The 22533-nt window shown below is 39.8% G+C and overlaps 1 protein-coding gene across 1 annotated transcript in view; it reads right to left on the reverse strand.

Annotated features, from left to right (window-relative positions):
* The window catches only part of PRKAR1A (protein kinase cAMP-dependent type I regulatory subunit alpha), a 105831-nt gene that overhangs the window by 69762 nt on the left and 13536 nt on the right, over nt 1–22533 (reverse strand). Inside the window, exons 2-5 of the mRNA XM_053707650.1 lie at nt 16087–16269; nt 13442–13615; nt 12658–12749; nt 9344–9405 (exon numbers count right to left, since the gene is read on the reverse strand). Coding sequence (XP_053563625.1) covers nt 9344–9405; nt 12658–12749; nt 13442–13615; nt 16087–16260 — 502 coding nt within the window. The 5' untranslated portion in view covers nt 16261–16269. The remainder of the gene's footprint in view (nt 1–9343; nt 9406–12657; nt 12750–13441; nt 13616–16086; nt 16270–22533) is intronic.

Genomic DNA, 22533 nt, shown 5'->3' on the forward strand with positions numbered 1-22533 from the left:
GAATACACAACAAACAAGGATGAAGTTTGTCTGAAATCCTTTGTTGCTTCTAAATAGAATTTCAAAGCAGGGACCACATCTAGGTTGTGTAACAAACGTTCCTTCTTCGAAACTGGATTCGGACACAGAGAAGGAACAACTTTTTCCTGGTTAATATTCCTGTTGGAAACTACTTTTGGAAGAAAACCAGGTTTGGTACGTAAAACTACCTTATCTGCATGAAATACCAGATAGGGAGGAGTAAACTGTAAAGCAGATAATTCAGAAACTCTTCTAGCAGAAGAAATAGCAACTAAAAACAGAACTTTCCAAGATTGAACCTTTGCATTCCATAGATATTAAGTTACTAACGGAACCCCTTGAAGAACTGAAAGAACTAAATTTAGACTCCATGGAGGAGTCAAAGGTCTGTAGACAGGCTTGATTCTGACTAAAGCCTGTACAAACACCTGTATATCTGGCACTGCTGCCAGACATTTGTGCAACAAAACAGACAGAGCAGATATCTGTCCTTTTAGAGAACTAGCTGACAAACCTTTATCCAAACCCTCTTGGAGAAAGGAAAGTATCCTCAGAATTTTAATTTTACTCCAAGAGTATCCCTTGGAGTCGCACCAACAGATATATTTTTTCCATATCTTATGGTAAATTTTCCTAGTCACAAGCTTCCTGGCCTGAATCAGATAACCAGATCTATAACCGAATCTGAAAACCCACGCTTAGATAGAATCAAGCGTTCAATTTCCAAGCAGTCAGTTGCAGAGAGACTAGATTTGGATGTTCGAATGGACCTTGTACTAGAAGATCCTGTCTCAAAGGTAGCTTCCATGGTGGAGCCGATGACATATTCACCAGGTCTGCATACCAAGTCCTGCATGGCCACGCAGGAGCTATCAGAATCACCGAGGCCTTCTCCTGTTTGATCCTGGCTACAAGCCTGGGAAGGAGAGGGAACGGTGGAAACACATAAGCTAGATTGAACGACCAAGGCGCCACCAATGCATCCACTAGTATCGCCTTGGGATCCCTGGATCTGGACCCGTATCGAGGAACCTTGTAGTTCTGACGAGACGCCATCAGATCCATATCTGGAGTGCCCCATAGTTGAGTTAACTGGGCAAAGACCTCCAGGTGGAGTTCCCACTCCCCCGGATGGAAAGTCTGACGACTCAAATAATCCGCCTCCCAGTTGTCTACTCCAGGGATGTGAATTGCAGATAGATGGCAAGAGTGATCCTCCACCCATTTGATGATCTTGGATACCTCTCTCATCGCCAAGGAACTCTTTGTTCCCCCCTGATGATTGATGTACGCTACAGTCGTCATGTTGTCCGACTGAAATCTTATGAATCCGGCTTCCGCTAGTTGAGGCCAAGCCAGGAGCGCATTGAATATCTCTCTTAGTTCCAAAATGTTTATCGGGAGAAGAGACTCTTCCCGAGACCATAGACCCTGAGCTTTCAGGGAGTCCCAGACCGCGCCCCAGCCTAAGAGACTGGCGTCGGTCGAGACGATGACCCACTCTGGTCTGCGGAAACTCATTCCCCGAGACAGGTGATCCTGAGTCAACCACCAGCGGAGTGAGTCTCTGGTTACCTGGTCTACTTGAATCTGGGGAGACAAGTCTGCATAATCCCCATTCCACTGTTTGAGCATGCACGGTTGCAATGGTCTTAGATGAATTCGAGCAAAAGGAACCACGTCCATTGCTGCAACCATTAACCCTATTACCTCCATGCACTGAGCTATGGAAGGCTGAGGAATAGATTGAAGAACTTGACAAGCGTTTAGAAGCTTTAACTTTCTGACCTCTGTCAGAAATATTTTCATTTTTACAAAATCTATTATTGTTCCCAGAAAAGGAACCCTTGTGGACGGGGACAGGGAACTCTTTTCTATGTTCACCTTCCACCCGTGAGATCTGAGAAAGGCTAATAAAATGTCTGTATGAGCCCTTGCTTTGGAAAGAGACGACGCTTGGATTAGAATGTCGTCTAGGTAAGGTGCTACAGCAATGCCCCTCGGCCTTAGCACCGCTAGAAGGGACCCTAGCACCTTTGTGAAAATTCTGGGAGCAGTGGCTAAACCGAATGGAAGAGCCACGAACTGATAATGTTTGTCCAGAAAGGCGAACCTCAGGAACTGATGATGATCTTTGTCGATAGGAATATGCAGGTACGAATCCTTTAAGTCCATGGTAGTCATATATTGATCCTCCTGGATTGTTGGTAAAATCGTCCGAATGGTTTCCATTTTGAAAGATGAAACTCTGAGGAATTTGTTTAGAATTTTTAAATCCAGAATTGGTCTGAAGGTTCCCTCTTTTTTGGGAACTACGAACAGGTTTGAGTAAAAACCCAGGCCTTGTTCCGCTGTTGGAACTGGGTGTATCACTCCCATCTTTAATAGGTCTCCTACGCAATGTAAGAATGCCTGTCTCTTTATCTGGTCTGAAGATAAGCGAGACATGTGGAACCTTCCCCTTGGAGGAAGTTCCTTGAACTCTAGAAGATACCCCTGAGAGACTATTTCTAGTGCCCAGGGATCCGGAACATCTCTTGCCCAAGCCTGAGCGAAGAGAGAAAGTCTGCCCCCTACTAGATCCGGTCCCGGATCGGGGGCTACCCCTTCATGCTGTCTTGGTAGCAGCAGCAGGCTTCTTGGCCCGTTTACCCTTGTTCCAGCCTTGCAATGGTTTCCATGCTGGTTTAGGCTGGGAAGCGTTGCCTTCTTGTCTAGAGGCTGCAGAGTTAGGATTTGGTCCGTTCCTGAAATTGCGAAAGGAACGTAAATTAGGTTTGTTCTTAGCCTTGAAAGGCTTATCCTGTGGGAGGGCATGGCCCTTACCACCAGTAATATCAGAAATAATCTCTTTCAATTCCGGCCCAAAAAGGGTCTTACCCTTGAAAGGAATATTAAGCAATTTAGTTTTGGACGACACATCCGCCGACCAAGATTTTAGCCAAAGCGCTCTGTGCGCCACTATAGTAAAACCTGAATTTTTCGCTGCTAACTTAGCCAATTGGAAAGCGGCATCAAAGATAAAGGAATTAGCCAACTTCAGTGCGTGAATTCTGTCCATGACTTCATCATATGGAGTCTCCTTTTGGAGCAAATTTTCTAGTTCCTCGAACCAAAAAGACGCTGCCGTGGTGACAGGAATAATGCACGAAATTGGTTGAAGAAGGAAACCTTGCTGGACAAATATCTTTTTTAGCAATCCTTCCAATTTTTTATCCATAGGATCTTTGAAAGCGCAACTGTCCTCAATAGGAATAGTTGTGCGCTTGGCTAGTGTTGAAACTGCCCCCTCAACCTTAGGAACCGTTTGCCATGCGTCCCTTCTGGGGTCGACAATGGGGAACATTTTCTTGAATATAGGAGGTGGAACAAAAAGGTATACCTGGCCTTTCCCACTCCTTAGTCACCATGTCCGCCACCCTCTTGGGTATCGGAAAGGCATCAGCGTGCACTGGGACCTCTAAGAATGTGTCCATTTTGCACAGCTTCTCTGGAATTACCAAAGAATCACAATCATCGAGCGTAGTTAGCACCTCCTTAAGCAGGGCGCGGAGATGTTCTAACTTAAATACCACGATATCAGGTTCTGCCTGCTGAGAAACTTTTCCTGAATCAGAAACTTCCCCTTCAGACAGACCCTCCCTCACTGCCAATTCAAATTGATGTGAGGGTACAACAGATAAGTTATCGTTAGCGCCAACTTGCTCATCCTCTGTGTTTAAAACTGAGCAATTACGCTTTCTAGGAAACGATGGCAGCTTGGATAAAAAATTTGCTATAGAATTATCCATTACTGCAGTTAATTGCTGCATAGTAACAAGCATTGGCGCGCTAGATGTACTAGGTATCGCCTGCGCGGGCAAAACTGGTGTTGACACAGGAGAGGATGAGGAACTATCCCCACTATCTTCATCTTGGGCAATTCTATTAAATGTGACATCACTGTCCTGACTTTGTTTGGACGCCCTGGCACATTTTGCACAAATAGTTAAAGGGGGAACCACCTTGGCCTCTATACACACAGAACATATGCTATCTGAAGGTACAGACATGTTAGACAGAATTTGGCAGGCTAAAAATGCAATAAAAACGTTTTTAAACAAAACCGTTACTGTCCCTTTAAATAATAAAAAGGCACCCTTTATTTCTGCAAGTTTGAAAAACTATGAAGGCAATATCCGATTTTTACAAAATTTGCATCCCAGTGTCCTAATGCCTTGAAAGTATTGCACACCAAGTTTCAAGACTTTAACCCTTAAAATGAGCAAACCGGAGCTATTTGTTCAAATTAACAATCTTAACACACTACAATCACTGCCACAGCCTTGCTGCGGCTTTTTACCTTCCCCGAGAGTTATTTACCACTGAAGTAAACCTTCCTGAGTCCGTTTTTTGAGCCACAGGACCCCTCACATGAAGCTGCATGCACTGCCTTGGAAGAAAACTGCGCAATTGAGGTGCGAAAATGGGGCCTCCTTCCTCTGAGTGAAGGGGCCTTCCTGACTGGAATAGTAGTCTAACGAACTGCCAGGCAAATAAAACGTTCCCAAAGTGTTTTTAATTACACAAACACATTCTAAATGCCATATAAATATGATATAAACCAATCGATTTAGCCCACAATAGTGTCAACCAGTATAGAGCCCATTTATAAGCCTTAATCTGTTATGAGTCTAAGAAAATGGCTTACTTATCCCTTAAGGGAAAAACTGACAGTCTTCTAGCATTAACATGTCTTGTTAGAAATATGACTGATCATACCTGAAGCAGATAAGCCTGCAAACTGTTCCCCCCCAACTGAAGTTCTCTGGTTTCAACAGCCCTGCGTGGGAACAGTAATGGATTTTAGTTACTAGTGCTAAAATCATACTCCTCTTTAACAGAAATCTTCTTCATTTTCTGTTGTAGAGTAAATAGTACAAACCGGCACTATTTTAAAATAACAAACTCTTGATAGAAGAATAAAAAACTACAACTAACACCACATACTCTTTACCATCCCCGTGGAGATGCTACTTGTTCAGAGCGGCAAAGAGAATGACTGGGGGGCGGAGCCAGAGGGGGAGCTATATGGACAGCTCTTGCTGTGTGCTCTCTTTGCCATTTCCTGTAGGGGGAAGAGAATATCCCACAAGTAAGGATGAAGCCGTGGACCGGACACACCAATGTTGGAGAAAACAGGCCTGATTCTAGTTAAAGCCTGACAAAAGGATTGAACGTCTGGAACATCTGACAGACGTCTGTGTAACAGAATAGACAAAGCAGAAATCTGTCCCTTTAAGGAACTTGCTGACAACCCTTTCTCCAATCCTTCTTGGAGAAAAGCCAAAATCCTGGGAATCCTAACCCTACTCCATGAGTAGCCCTTGGATTCGCACCAATAAAGATATTTACGCCATATCTTATGGTAAATCTTTCTAGTAACAGGCTTCCATGCCTGAATCAAAGTATCAATGACCGAATCAGAGAACCCTCGCTTGGATAAAATCAAGCGTTAAATCTCCAAGCAGTTAGCTGCAGAGAACCCAGATTCAGGTGATGGAAGGGTCCCTGAATGAGAAGGTCCTGCCTCAATGGAAGCTTCCACGGCGGCAGAGAGGACATGTCCACCAGATCCGCATACCAAGTCCTAGGTGGCCATGCAGGAGCGATTAGAATTACTGAAACCCTCTCCTGTTTGATCCGAGCAATTACCCGGGGAAGGAGAGAAAACGGTGGAAACACATAAGCTAGGTTGAACAACCAAGGCACTGCCAAGGCATCAGTTCGGCCTGAGGATCCCTTGATCTGGATCCGTATCTTGGGAGCTTGGCATTCTGACGAGACGCCATCAGATCCAATTCCGGTCTGCCCCACCTGAGAATCAGAGCGGCAAAGACCTACGGATGAAGTTCCTATTCCCCTGGATGAAACTACTGTCTGCTCAGAAAGTCCCAGGAAAGGAACCCTTGTCTGTGGAATTAGTGAACTCTTTTCTACATTCACCTTCCACCCGTGAGTCTATATGATAGAACCATATCGGTATGCGACTTTGTCAGTTGGTAAGACGACGCCTGGATTAGAATATCGTCCAGATAAGGCGCCACTGCAATGCCGCGCGGTCTGAGAACCGCCAGCAGAGACCCTAGAACCTTCGTGAAGATCCTGGGTGTCGTGGCCAGCTCGTAGGGTAGAGCCACGAACTGAAAATGTTTGTCTAGAAAGGCAAATCTTAGGAACTGGTGATGATCCTTGTGGATAGGAATGTGAAGGTACGCATCCCTTTAAGTCCACGGTAGTCATATTGACCCTCCTGGATCAATGGAAGAATTGTCCGAATAGTCTCCATCTTTAAGGATGGTACTCTTGAGAAACTGGTTTAGACTTGAGGTCTAAAATGGGTCGGAACGTTCCCTCTTTTGGGAACCACAAAAAGATTTGAGTAAAACCCCTGCCCCTGTTCCAGAATTGGAATGGGACAAATCACTCCCATAGTGGAGAGGTCTCTTACACAACTTAAGAACGCCTCTCTTTTTATCGGGTCTACAGACAATCGTGAAAGAAGGAACCTTCCCCTTGAGAAGGAATTTTTGAACTCCAGTTGATACCCTTGAGACACGATTTCCAGTGTCCAAGCATCCTGAACATCTCTTATCCAAGCCTGGACAAAGAGAGAAAGTCTGCCCCCTACTAGATCCGGTCCCGGATCGGGGGCCGCCCCTTCATGCTGTCTTGGGAGCAGCAGCGGGCTTCTTGGGTCTCCAGACGGACTTAGCTTGTGCAAAGTTCCCTTCCTGTTTAGCGGAAGAGGAGGAGGGGACTCCCTTAAAATTTTGAAAGGAACGAAAATGACTGTCTACCTTTCTGCTTAGATGTCTTATCCTGAGGTAAGAGATAGCCCTTACCTCCCGTAATGTCAGAAATAATCTCTTTCAAGTCAGGACCAAATAGGGTCTTCCCCTTGAAAGGAATAGACAAAAGCTTGGATTTAGAGGACACATCCGCAGACCAAGACTTTAACCACAAGGCTCTGCGCGCTAGAATGGCAAAACCTGCAATCTTAGCCGCTAACTTAGCGATCTGAAAAGCAGTGTCAGTGACAAAGGAATTAGCCAATTTTAGGGCCTTAATCCTATCCATTATTTCCTCTAAGGAAGTCTCAGTCTTCAGAGATTCTTCCAAAGCATCAAACCAAAAGGCAGCCTCAGTTGTAACTGGTACAATACAGGCCGTCATTGTAAGAGGAAACCTTGATGAACAAATAGCTTTTTTTAGCAGACCCTCAAATTTTTTTATCCATAGGGTCTTTGAAAGCACAACTGTCCTCAATAGGAATAGTTGTACGCTTAGCTAGAGTAGAAATAGCACCCTCCACCTTAGGGACTGTTTGCCAAGAATCCCGCACGGTGTCAACTATAGGGTACATCTTCTTGAACATAGAGGAAGGGGAGAACGGGATACCCGGTCTTTCCCATTCATTAGTGACAATCTCTGAAATTCTCTTAGGAACCGGAAAGGTATCTGAGTAAGTAGGGACTTCCAGATATCTGTCCATCTTACACAATTTTTCTTGAGGGACCACAATAGAGTCACAATCATCCAGAGTCACTAAAACCTCCCGAAGTAACAGGTGGAGGTGTTCCAATTTAAATCTAAAAGGACATGACGTCCGAATCTGTTTGGGGCAAAGCACAACCTGAGTCAGACAGCTCCCCCTCAGATAAAATCCCCTTACCCTCCAATTCAGAGGACTGGGAGGGTACATCAGAGATAGCCATCAAAGCATGAGAAGCTGCTACGTTTGCCATGTAACCCTGGTAACTTAGACAAAACCTCTGTAAGGGTAGATGACATAACTGCAGCCATATCCTGCAAAGTGAAAGAAGCAGATGCAGATGGCGCAGCTTGTGCGGGTGTTAAAGGCTGTGACGCTTGGGGAGAAGATTGCGGCAAATCCTGAATCTCATTAGATAGAGAATCATCTTTAAAAAAATAATTTCTCTTTACCTTGTAATGCTCTCTCCACACAATTGTCACATAGTGTGACAGGTGGTTCCACAATGGCATCTAAACACATGAGACATGTACTCTGTTCCATGTCTTCCATTATAACAGATGTAAGTTACAATCTTAGTCAGATCTCTTCTATTAAACAATAGCTTACTGTTCGTTTAAATAGCAAAAAGTTTTAATGATGTAAATGTGTACTGTGTCTTTAATAAAATGTATGTTAGATCCCAAATGAATTTGATAATTTAAATAACAGTAATCATAAAATGTTCCTTTAACAGTAAAACGTTTACTTTGCTTTAACCAAAAAAATGAAGATAAACAATATGGGGAATCTTACAGAAGCTTTTTTTTAAACTTCACATAGAGAAAAAAGGAGTTAACACTTCAGTCACCCTGCCACAGCTCCGCTGCGGCTCCTACCTGGCTCCGGATGAGAACCGGACTGCATGACCCCCTGATACTTGCAGCGCTCTTGTACGTAGTTAGAAGCTGCACCGGACCAGAATAACTGCAACCGGCCTAAACTGCTACGCAATAGCGCTTCAGAAAGCGTGCAAATGCAGTCCCACCCATCTGGGCGTCACCAAAAAACGGAACTCACCGGTCTAAGAAACGTCCTATACAAAATCTGCCCTAAAGTGATTTTAACACATCCCCAGCGTCAGCCACAATAAATAAAGTCTGCCCCATTATGAAATAAAGGCAACCCGCCATCTTAAAGTATAAAATAGATGTCCCAGTGCTCTAGGCTAAAACCTGACTGTCTGGGGAAAAATAACGCCTGTAAGGCTTTCTACTGTAAAACAGCACAGTTAGTTCAGAGTTCTGCTGCAAGCCCCTGAAATAAAACTGCACCTACCTCCATGCTGAGTAACAGCATATCATCACTCACAGTATCCAGAGACCCACTATCTCCTCCAGAGGTCCTGTGGAAAAGAAAAAAGGCCTTAGGCAAAATCACTAAGTCCATCTCCAGGCAACAAAAATAGGGGAGGCATAGTGATAGTAAAACTCCACCAGTTCCCCACAATTGGTCCTCAGAAGCTGCCCAGAATAAAAATAGTACACACAAGTACCATTTAAAATAAAAAAAACTTGATTGAAGAATCTAAACTAACACCTCACTTTACCTCTTTCTATCACTAACACAGGCAAAGAGAATGACTGAAGGGAAGGGCTATATATACAGCTCTGCTGTGGAGCTCTTTGCCACTTCCTGCTAACCAGGAGGCGATATCCCACAAGAATGAAATCCGTGGACTCGTCATATCTTGTAAAAGAAATAGACGCAAGTTTAACCAATTCTGTAAAGATGAAAATAATTTCTTACCTTGCTGTATGACAGTCTCTCCTGCAATGTATGTGACCGAAAACATTGCATCAAAGATGTCACTGTGAAAAAAAAGGAACACATTACTTAAGAAATCAGAAACATGGTTGTATGCCATCAAGTCAGTATTAGTTGCATTTGATACTCTGAGAAAAAAAAAAAAATTTACAGAGAGGGGAAAAGAGTATTATCAGCAGGGGTATTGCCAGCTTTTAATACTCAATATGCTATCTAGTAGAAAATGGTCCTTTACGCTCTATTTTCTTTAATGTTACAATCATACATGCTGCTGTAGGTCTTTGTTAATGATCCGCATTGTTTTGTTTTATTTTGTATTGAATGTCTATAAAAAATTGTAAAAGGTCATTAACCTTACTGCTTTTATTTGTAATTTGTACAATCTTGGCTTTCAATAAAAAGATTTGAAGAAAAAAAACAAAAACGACTCTTTGTAGGTGGGTAAATGTCCACTCCCTAAACTCATGTTCAATCTGTACACACAGTGCAGCTTCAAAAACTCAGACACATTACAAAAAAAAAAAAATCACAGTATCAGATACACATGCCCAGATACATAACCTCACAATACACTTGAGACACACCCAACCTCACAATAAATTTGAGACACACCAACACACATATAACCTCACAATACACTTGAGACAGACCCAGACACATATAGCCTCAGAATATACTTGAGACACACCAATACACTTGAGACAGACCCAGACACATATAGCCTCAGAATATACTTGAGACACACCAACACACACATAACCTCACAATACACTTGAGACAGACCCAGACACATATAGCCTCAGAATATACTTGAGACACACCAACACACACATAACCTCACAATACACTTGAGACACACACACTGTTTAATTGGCTCTGAGGCAGAGAGAGATGAGTGCAGATCCTGCTATAAATTCAGAAACTCTAGCTGTGATTGCATATCCTGACTGAAGAGCAATTTGATTTTCTAACCCTTTAGGTGGAACCCAGTGACCGCTCTATAAAAGAGACTCTGTTTTTAATGTTCATCACATAAATGTATGCTCTGGGCTTTACTGCCCCAGACTCAGGACTGTAGTCCCCATGCCACTGAGTAACCAAATCATGACCTACTGTCACATTTAGCTAGTAATCAATGTATTTATTATATATTGCTTCTCTTTCTCTTTTCTATTACTGGATGCAAAGTATAAATCTTTTCACTGCTAAAAGATGGTAACCAGTAAAGATTTTCTGAAGTTCAAGATTACAATTTATTAGGACAGTAAACAGTTGGAGATTGTAATTTAACCCCTTCCTGGTGGGACTCAATTGTCTACATCAGAACAAAATGATCAAGTGATTTCAATTATGGGAGGCCTATGAAGTCAGCCATCCCCCCCAGCCCAATATCCTATATAGGCAGCAGCTATGGTTTCAGGACAGCCAAACGGTTAGGATATTCAATGCCATCCTAACGGAGCTAAAGTCCAGCATAGTTAGCAAGACATAGAATGTCCTAACGACAGGGAAGGGGTTAACATGCTTAATTATGCAAAGTAAAACAACTTTACAATATACTTTAAAGGGATAGTCTACACCAGAATTTTTATTGTTTTAAAAGATAGATAATCCCTTTATTACCCATTTCCCAGTTTTGCATAACTAACACAGTTATAATAATATACTTTTAACCTCTGTGATTATCTTGTATCTAAGCCTCTGCAAACTGCCCCTTTTTTCAGTTCTTTTGACAGATTTGCAGTCTAGCCAATCAGTGCCTGCTCCCAGATAACTTCTCGTGCACGAGCACAGTGTTATCTATATGAAATACGTGAACTAACACCCTCTAGTGGTGAAAAACTGTTAAAATGCAATCTGAAAGAGGTGGGCTTCAAGGTCTAAGAAATTAGCATATGAACCTCCTAGGTTAAGCTTTCAACTAAGAATACCAAGAGAACAAAGCAAAATTGGTGATAAAAGTAAATTGGAAAATTGTTTAAAATTACATGCTCTATCTGAATCATGAAAATTTATTTTGGCCTAGACTGTCCCTTTAATCATTTATTTTAACCCCTTTTCCTCTAATTTAAGTAAAAAAATATGGATTTTCCATTCCTGAAAACTGAAAGAACATATGGCATTTTCACAAGCCCAACCTTGCCACATATCCACCTAATTCAGTTTAATGTCTTATATTTTCTGATGACGCCAAACAATGGAGATTTTGATAATACCATGAAAGTGCCATCTCCGGACTCAAGTCCAGATAAAGAAAGTGGTGGGTGGAGTTTAAGCTGCAGCAAACAAGATATTCTAATACCATTCGTACTCTGTTGATACGTTAATCTACTGGAAGATTGCAGAAAAATGTAAATTACAAGGTGTTTACTGACCCTTTAATGCTTTAAAATTCACTTCTATTTTCAAATATGTTTTGCTCTCTTGGTATCCCTTGAAAAAACAAGAATACGTACATATCCTACACTACTAGGAGATAGCTGCTAATTGGTGCCTGCACACACACACGTGTCTCTTGTGATTGGCTAACTAGATGTGTTCAGCTAGCTTCTAGTAGTGAAATGCTGTTCCTTCAGCAAAGGATAACAAGAGAATGAAATTTAGAAAATTGGAACGTTATTTAAAATTGTACGTTTTAGACAAATTATGAAAGAAAATTTTGGGGGATTCCGGTCTCTTTAAAGGGACACTGAACCCACATTTTTTCTTTTGTTATTCAGATAGAGCATGACAATTTAAGCAACTTTCTAATTTACTCCTATTATCAAATTTTCTTCATTCTCTTGGTATCTATATTTGAAATGCAAGAAAGTAAGTTTAGATGGCGGCCCATTTTTGGTGAACAACCTGGGTTGTTCTTGCAGATTGGTGGATAAATTCATCCACCAATAAAAAAAGTGCTGTCCAAAGGTCTGAACCAAAAAAGAAGCTTAGATGCCTTCTTTGTCAAAGATAGCAAGTGAACGAAGAAAAATTGATAAAAGGAGTAAATTAGAAAGATTTGGGTTCAGTGTACCTTTAAGTAGAACCAGATCAGTACTAGTGAGTAGATGATGCCCTCCAACCACTGGAGTAGGCAGTTTTCTTGGAGGTGTATCCACCACCAATACTGACAAATTAATATTATTAACAATAATTTATTTCATAATATATTAAGTTTGTCCAATAAAATATTTGGTAGAAAATAAAGCTAAAAGTACACAAAAGCTATCAAAAGTCTGTAAATTAATTAAAAAGTTTACTGATAAGTTAAAATCTATTACATTCTCTAATTTTATCTAGGATTGTTTAGTTACCTTCTTTCATTATCGTCCAGATGAGCAAAGAGAACGTTCTTCTCAATCGCTTTAGCCAAAGCAGCCATGGTCTTATAATCTTTAGGAATCACCTAAGCAGAATTAAAACGTTATTTGTAGAATGAAGCTGTGTAAGAAACGGACGAAAATAAATTACTTTACAGACACAAGTCATGTTGTTGCCTGTACAGGGACTAGAAAACCAGGAGACATGACAAAAAATAAATACATAAACAAATGGGAGGAGAGGACTGAAGTTAAAGGGACATTAAACACAATTTTTTTCTGTTCATGATTCAGACAGCATAACATTTTTAAACAACTTTCCAATTTACTTCTATTATCAATTTTGCTTCATTCTCTTGGTATTCTTTATTGAAGGAGCAGCAATGCACTACTGGTAGCTTGGTTAACACATCGCTAAGCCAATGAAAAGAGGCATACATGTGCAGCCACCAATCAGCAGCTAGCTACCGGCTCCTGAGCCTACATAGGTATGCTTTTCAACAAAGGATACAAGGCAAACTAAGCAAATCAGACCACAGAAGTAAATTGGAAAGTTGTGAAAAATTTGGATGTTCTTTCTGAAACATGAAAGAAACACTTTGGGTTTTATGTCCCTTTAAGACAGAGATTCAACAGACGTCTTTCAGAAGATAAGAACATTTGGGAATGAAAATTATTTGTTAAATTCCATGGAAACAATCTGGTTGGATTTTAAAAAGGAGGTGGATAAAAAGAATCATTAGATCCAAGTCAGCCGCCTCTAGGTTTCAGAATTTACCTTCCGGACATAAGAAGCAGCATCTTCCTCTGTGTAGACCTCGGCACTGATCGCCCCACGACGCCTCCTGCCCTTAACCACAGGGTTCATAGGAGGAGGGGGGGAAATCTCATCCTCACGCGAGTCCGAGCGAGAGCCTGACTTCTGTTGGTTTAATGTCTGTTTTGCTTCCTCCTATTATGAAAAATAAACCGATTATTTTTGGTGATTAGCACGTATGGTTTTACTCCATTAGAATATTAAGAATATAAAGAATCCTAATAAAATATCCTGAAAAGAAAACACATTGACACTTTATGAAATCAATTATATGTAATTTAAAAGGGACAGTAAAGTGAAAATGAAACATTCATGATTCAATTTACTTCTTTAATCAAATGTGCTTTGCTCTCTTGGTATCTTTTGTTGAAGATTAAATCTAGGTATGCTGATAGGAGCTCAGGAGCATGCTCGTGTTAGCATTCTATGGCTGCAGTGTTTGCAACAATGTATAACATGGCTATAAATGATGTAGCAAACACTGCTACTAGATTGCTATAGACATCTAGGATTACTCTTTAACAAATGATACCAAGAGAACTAGGCAAAATTCATAATAGAAGTAAAATGGAAAATTAGTTTAAATATCATGTTATATCAACATAAAACATGTTAATTAATGCAAGTTTCATTTTGACTTTGTCTCTTTAAAATGTCCCAGTTCTGTGCACCCCTTAAAGCCTAGCTTGGGACTATAACACCCCAAGGAGTACCGACATCTAGGCTGAGAATGACGTACTGCACTATAATGAAAATGACGAAATACGAAACAAATGCTATTTTTTCTTGTTGAGAAATGAAACACTATTCTTCTAAACCAACACTACGTGGGAGAGAAAAAAAAAAAAAATAGAAAATCATGATCTTTTCGAACATGTTTTTTTGTGTTTTTAAAAAAAAAAACTACATTATCCCACGCTAACATCAAATTGTAAATAAAGTTTATTTTACATAAATAAGGAAATACACTCTTATTATAATAATCTATATTTTAGATCTTTTAAAACATGGATGACTTAAAATTAAACATTTTATTTGTGGGTAAAAAAGTAATGTCCTCTTATTATATAGGACTACTTTGCCTGTAATTTAACTCCACTATTGTGGTTTTATCTTTGCTCCCCAAGAAACTGACATGTATCCTGCAGGACCAAATGCTGATCCTACTACATGATAAACAGTTACTGCTTGATCAGTGCAGGATCTCATTTACGTCTGGCCCTTATTAGCACAGCAAAGAAGATGGGATAACCATGCTCAAGCAGCTTTTCAAGGGATGTGTCTGGACTGCAAACATTTTGAAAATCAAATCATGAAATAAAATGAAAATTTTCACTAACGTTTATTTTGCATTCTGACCTTTAGCAGTGCAGTGCTTAATTGCTCGTATATAATATGCATTAGAGATGAGCATTTGGATCTTTCGTGCAAATCCGAATGTGGAAGTAGGCGGCCGCTGCTTCCGTTGGGCTCTTTTCGGAGCCAGATTTATTCTTATGAAAGATCAACACACTAAGATCTGTGCAAATCCAGATCTTAGAGTGGGGGTCTGTACAAATCCAGATCTTAGTGTGGTGATTTTTTTGTGCAGATCTGAATGCAAAAGTAGGTGACTGCTGGTTCCGTTGGGCTCTTTTCGGAGCCGGATTTATTTTTATGAAAGATCACCACCATAAGATCTGTGCAAATCCAGATCTTAGTGTGGCGATATTTCACAAGAATCAAACCAGCTATGAAAAGATCAGATTGGCACGAGCAGATACCTTCTTCCGCATTAGGATCCTCACGAAGGAAACAAATTGCACATCTCTACTATACATGTGTATAAATTATTTGAATTCTGTCATTTGAATCTGAAAAAGTATTTTGAAACTTTAATTAAAAATATATTGACATTTAAAATTGACAGAATATATCTTGAATAAGTAAGATTAATATTTAGTAATCTAATAAAAAGTACTTAATCACTGAATATATATATTAGGACAAAGGTAGGTTTCTCTCATAGTAAATCTTTTAAGCTTCAATGAAAACAGAAGAAACACAAAATATGGAATTCTTACACTGAAATACTTTTTTGAAAGATAGAAGAGATTGCTTGCATTGTGCATGGTTTATAAAGTGAAGTCCAAACTGTATCTGTATTTGAACAATGGATGTTCATGAACTGCATGAACCAACTTTTAATCAGGCATATGGAGGCTTGTACCCTTTGTCTGATTTATAGCTGTAGATGCCTTGGTTAGCCAGTAATCATTTAAAGGATCTGAACGCGAATAGTATGCTGCACAGCCCCAGTATACCAATGCAAGGTGATTTAAATAGAACGGGTGTTTAAAATAAAGCTGCATTGGTCTTTAACATTAGATCAGTAGTAATCTTAGAGCACACTCACCTGCTGATTGGCAAACCAGTGCAAGGGTGGCACCAGTGTAACTGAAACGGGTGCCTAATAAGATAGGGTATACAGCAGTTATAAGCTAACAAGAAGTACACAACTGATTATTAACCCTATGCAAGCAAAACATACTTTAAACATATCTAAATGTGTTCCCCTCATATGCGTAATGGAACCGAATGGGACGTTTAGTGGAACACAACAATACCTTCTCCAGCCTCTCAAAGTATTCCTTGAGGAAGGCCATGGGTCTGTCAGGTCTGGCCGTGCACAGCTGTACTATGCAGTCCTTCAGGAGTTGCTGGATATTGTGCTTCTGCACATAGTGTTCACACTCCCTGAGGCTGCGGTCCTCCTCGCTGTTAGTGAAGCAAGATGCCATGGCTGTTATCTGAAACAAAAAGAAAGGCAGCTATTTATAGGCAACAGGCTCGAGCTGTCCCCTGCACCAACACACACCAAGTTTACTTCATGAAACACTGATAGTAGCACATTAACCGCTTCAGTGACTAAAAGGCCAGCAAGGTGCTGCCAAGAACCTCATAGAATCTATTGCCACAGAAGCAGTTAATGGCTTTTTTTTTTACAAAAACAATATTTCTCATTTTACCTACAATCCCAGGAGCCACTGGCTCCTAACTTTTTTGGTTATTCTCCATAGATCTATATACAGATACCACTGTCTGGCTCCTAAATATTCTTACTAGCTTCAAGATTTTAAACAGATTTGTCGACCCCTGCTCTAAAGTATATAATTCAGTGGAATCCTTGTGCAGTCATAACTCAAATGGTTGTAAAAGCTTCTCTGGGGTCCCCTTTGTTCAGAAATAGTAGACATGCATGGCTTTGCCATTGCTTTTTGGCAATTAGAAGTCCAGTAACTGCAGCTGCGCACCACACTTCTAATATTCCCGGTAGTGAAGGGGTCAATTAGTTAGCTAGCAGGGGTAATATTATTGTAGTGTAACTATTAACCTCCCTCTAGTTATTTACGCTAGAATCATTACTGCGACTTCAGATCTCTGGTTATCTGTTTCTCGAAACATAAAAGTTGCACAAAACACATAAAAAAAAAAAATACATTACAAAGAACACTTACACACTCATAATAACAACACCATCTAATAAAAATTATAAAAATATTTAATATTGCACACAAAAGTTATTAAAGGCACACTGAACTCAAATTTTTTCTTTTGCGATTCAGATAGAGCATGCAATTTTAAGAATTTTTTTTAATTTACTTCTATTATCAAATTTTCTTCATTCTCTTGGTATCTTTTTATCTATTTGAAAAGCAAGAATGTAAGTTTAGATGCCGGCCCATTTTTAGTGAACAACCTGGGTTGTTCTTGCCGATTGGTGGATAAATTCACCCACCAATAAACAAGTGACTCCACTGTCTGAACCAAAAATTGGCTGGCCTGGCTCCTTAGCTTTTTCAAATAAAGATAGCAAGAGAATGAAGAAAAATTGATAATAGGAGTAAATTAGAAAGTTGCATGCTCTATCTGAATCACAAAAGAAAAAATGTGGGTTCAGTGTCCTTTTAAGGCTCAAAGATAAAAGATTTTAGATGTTAGAAGAAGACAAAAAGGCAGGCATATACATGTCTAAAGATCTTTCCATTTTCAGACATATATACACATACAAGACAAATACATATGTATATATATTTAGACATACATTGGAGCCCTTTGCCGTTAAGTAGATAAAAATCATGTAAAAAGTAAATTTATGCTTACCTGATAAATTAATTTCTTCTATGGTAAGACGAGTCCACGGATTCATCCTTTACTTGTGGGATATTATCCTTCCTAACAGGAAGTGGCAAAGAGCACCACAGCAGAGCCGTCTATATAGCTCCTCCATTAGCTCCACCCCCCAGTCATTCGACCAAAGGTAAGGAAGAAAAAGGAGAAACTAGAAGGTGCAGAGGTGACGGAGTTTAAATTAAAAAAAATTAATCTGTCTTAAAATGACAGGGCGGGCTGTGGACTCGTCTTACCATAGAAGAAATTAATTTATCAGGTAAGCATAAATTTACTTTTCTTCTATAAAGGTAAGACGAGTCCACGGATTCATCCTTTACTTGTGGGATACAATACCGAAGCTACAGGACACGGATGAACGGGAGGGATAAGACAGATGGTTAAACAGAAGGCACCACTGCTCGAAGAACTTTTCTCCCAAAAATAGCCTCCGAAGAAGCAAAGGTATCAAATTTGGAAAATTTGGAAAAGGTATAAAGCGAAGACCAAGTCGCAGCCTTACAAATCTGTTCAACAGAAGCATCATTTTTAAAAGCCCATGTGGAAGCCACCGCTCTAGTAGAGTGAGATGTAATTCTTTCAGAAGGCTGCTGTCCAGCAGTCTCGTTTGCCAAACGGATGATGCTTTTCAGCCAAAAGGCAAGAGAGGTAGCCGTAGCTTTTTTACCTCTACGTTTTCCAGAATAGACAACAAAGAAGATGTTTGACGGAAATCTTTGGTCGCTTGCAAGTAAAACTTCAAAGCACGAACCACATCCAAGTTGTGCAACAGACGCTCCTTCTGAGAAGAAGGATTAGGACACAGAGAAGGAACAACAATTTCCTGATTGATATTCCTATTAGTAACAACCTTAGGAAGGAATCCAGGTTTGGTACGCAAAACCACCTTATCAGCATGGAAAACAAGATAAGGTGAGTCGCATTGCAATGCAGATAGTTCAGAAACTCTTCGAGCCGAAAAGATAGCAACTAAAAACAGAACTTTCCAAGATAGAAGCTTAATATTTATGGAATGCATAGGTTCAAAGGAACCCCTTGAAGAACTTTAAGAACTAAATTCAAACTCCATGGCGGAGCAACAGGTCTAAACACAGTCTTGATTCTAACTAAAGCCTGACAGAACGACTGAACGTCTGGAATGTCTGCCAGACGTTTGTGCAGTGATAAAGTAGATATCTGTCCCTTTAAGGAACTAGCTGATAGCCCCTTCTCCAATCCTTCTTGGAGAAAGGACAAAAGGACAAAATCCTAGGAATCATGATCTTACTCCATGAGTAGCCTTTGGATTCACACCAATAAAGATATTTACGCCATATCTTATCTTATAAATTTTCCTGGTAACAGGCTTTCGAGCCTGAATCAAGGTTTCTATGACCGACTCCGAGAAACCCCGATTGGATAAGATCAAGCGTTCAATCTCCAAGCAGTCAGCCGCAGAGAAACTAGATTTGGATACTGGAACGGACCTTGAGTCAGAAGGTCCTGTCTCAGTGGCCATGGTGGAAGAGATGACATGTCCACCAGGTCTGCATACCAAATCCTGCGTGGCCACGCAGGTGCTATCAAAATCACCTCTTTCACTTTACCCTTCCTAGTACTTAGAGTAGGCAAAGAGAATGACTGGGGGGGATGGAGCTAAGGGAGGAGCTATATAGACAGCTCTGCTGTGGTGCTCTTTTCCACTTCCTGTTAGGAAGGATAATATCCCACAAGTAAAGGATGAATCCGTGGACTCTTCTTACCTTTATAGAAGAAAAGCATATTTCTTTCATGTAAGTGGCAAGATCAATGAGCTAGAGACGTATGGGATATACATTCCTACCAGGAGGGGTCAAAGTTTGCCAAACCCCAAAATGCATACAAAATACACCTCCCACCTCACTCACACCTTAGTTTAACAAATTTTGGCTTCGGTGAAGGATGGTGAAGCAAGTCGTGCTTGATTTCTTCTGTGAAAGGCGCTTCTAAGCATTTTGAATGTTGATTTTTTTTCAGATCAACGTTATACTTCTATACCATTACCTCTGCTGATATTTTTCAGTACTGGTTTGGCTGTCTGCTATATGTGGATGGGTGTCTTCAGGTAAGTATATATCTTTTTTTAAGACACTGTCAGCTATGTTTGGCACTTTATATTTTAAAATTTTTAAATATATATTGCATATATTTGCCATGAGTCAGGTCTATGTTTATTTCCCTTTGCAGTCTAACAGTTTCAGCATGGAAAATTATGTTTGGGAGAAATTTTGTATAATTTTTTTTCTTACCTGAGGTTTCAGCTAGTTGTAACTTCGGTCTTGTTTTTTTCCTTACCTTATTGGCACGAAGGTTGCGCTTGTTGTGATGCGAGTCACGTCATTTCTTGCGTCTTTGTTGACGCAAAACTTTTTGGCCCAAAGTCGCGCATGTTATGTCACAAATTGTGTCATTTCCTGTTAATCTTGGCACCAAAAGTTTTTTTCTTTAGCATTTGCATCATCTTTGTTTGCATCATTTTTGGCGCCAAATTTTTTTGTTATATTAAGCCTCTCCCCTCTTTTTGCTCTCCGTTTTCATTTGTTACAGAGGGCTATGTTATTTGCTTTTGTTTTACATATAAACATTTTCTTCCCATTCCTGAAACTGCTATTTTGAGGAAATTGAATGTTTTGTTTAAATGTTATTTTTTTCTTTGCAAGATGTCTCAAACTGATCCTGCCTCTGATGTTACTGTAGAAACAATACTGCCTGTGCACAATTTCTACCAAAGTTAAGTGTGTATATTGCTTAATTAGCCGACTATTTCTTCAGCTTCAATATGTGGCACTTGTTATGTTTTATTATTCATACTGATAATGTTTCTATAGTACATATACATCTACTGTTTTACCTTCACAGTCTAATGTACATGATATTAATGTTGATATATACTGTTGATATATATATCATTACTGTTGCAAATGATATAGTGAAGGCTATGGCTGCTATTCCGCCTTCAAATTAATATAAAAGATCTCTCCTAACGTCTCATATACCTATAAACTTTGTATTAATCGACAGCATACTGTAGTATTTCTGCTGATGTAGTTTCTTCCGACTTAGGAGGATCCTATTTCAGAGATTAAGTTTGAAAAATCATACTTTTCAATTGAATGTATTCATTCTTTATAAAGAAGGAATTGTATATTTTTATAATTTATAAATGTTTTTTTATTGGATTTTATTATCTCCTCTATTTCTGGGGGAAAGGGAGTCTTTTCAGCCCCAAGTTTTGAAATCTAAGGATATTTTTTTTATTTGTTTTTTCATTTCCCTAAGGCCTCTGGCTCTGGTTTTAGATTTTTTTTCTGAATTTAAATAATTACAAGCCTAATAAATAAACTAATTTCAGCCCCTAAGACTGCATGAAGGTGCAGTCTTTTATCCAGTTCTTCTGGTGTGTGTGGGGGGGGGGGCAGATTGTATTTATTTCAACACTTTTGGACAGTTTCTAATCAAATCAGTGGATTCAGAATATTATTTTTGTCAGGATAAAAACCTTACATGGGAAGATTCTTTTCCATGTTATAACAAACTCTGTGAAAGCTCAGATTTTTCTTTAATGTGTTTCAGATTTAAGTTTTCAGGGGTGATGGTTCCAGTTCCTCTGCAGGAACAGAGTTTTGGTTTTCTATTCAAATCTATTCTTTGTCCTAAAGAAAAAAAAAATTGTTCAAACCAATTCTGGTTCTGAAATTTTTATATCATTTTGTAAGAGTCCCAGCTTTCCAGATGGTGACTATAGGGACTATTCATGTCCACAATAGACTTACAGGACACTTATTTTTTGTTCTTTCAGACCACTATTGTTTTCTGAGATTCTTTTTTCTAGATAAGCATTTCCAATTTGTCGACAGACCTTTTGTGCTAGCAGCAGCTCAGAGATTCTTTTCAAAGATTCTTGGTGCCCATCTATCTGTATTCAGAGAGCAGGGTATTGCAGTGTTTCTTTATTTGTATGATATTTGGTACTAGCTTTAATCTTTTCATTCAGCAGAATCTCACTTGAAACAACTAGTGTGGTTTATTCAAGACATGGTTGGAGGATCAATTTACAATAATGTTTTTTGATTCTTTAGACAACGGTCACCTTTTTAGGTAGCCAGACAGATTTTAGTATCTATGGTTCTTTCTCTAATAGACTGGAGACAAATAGTTAATTTTAGTTTGTTAAAAACCTTTAGTTGTTATGTGCATGGAAGTTTTAGGTCTCATGACTGCAGCATCAGGTGCGATCCTCTTTGCTTGTTTTCGTTTGAGGTCTCTATCACTTTGCATGCTGCACCATATGTGCATGGATTATTTTCAGATATCACAACTGATATACTTAAATCCCAACACTCTTTTCCTTCTGATTTGGTGGTTGGACTATCACCTTATTGTTCAGAGGGCCTCATTTGTTCATCCTACCTGGTCTGTATTCTGAGACAGCACTAGGGGTTTGGAAACCTCAGGAGGTGAGTTTACCAATGCCAATCAATATTTTAGAACTCCATGCTATTTTTAGGGCTCTTCAGACGTGGTCTCTATGTAACTTTTACATTTGTTTTTAAACAGACAATATCACAACAGTGGTATATGTCAATCATTAAGGAGGGACTCACAGTCCTTCAGTTATGGAGGAAGTATCTTGGATACTTTGACGGAATTCAACTCGTCTAAATACTGCGATTCATATCCCAGGTGTAGACAATTGGGAAGGGGATTATCTCAGCCGTCCGACTTTATATCCGGGGGAATGCTCTCCATCCAGATGTGTTTTTTTCATCTTGTACAGATGTGGGGTCTTCCAGCAATAGATCTGATGGTCTCTCGTCTAAACGAGAAGCTTTCCAGATACATTTCCAGGTCTAGGGATCCTCAGG

The sequence above is a fragment of the Bombina bombina genome, chromosome 1, assembly GCF_027579735.1.
Source record: "Bombina bombina isolate aBomBom1 chromosome 1, aBomBom1.pri, whole genome shotgun sequence".
Classification (NCBI taxonomy): domain Eukaryota; kingdom Metazoa; phylum Chordata; class Amphibia; order Anura; family Bombinatoridae; genus Bombina; species Bombina bombina.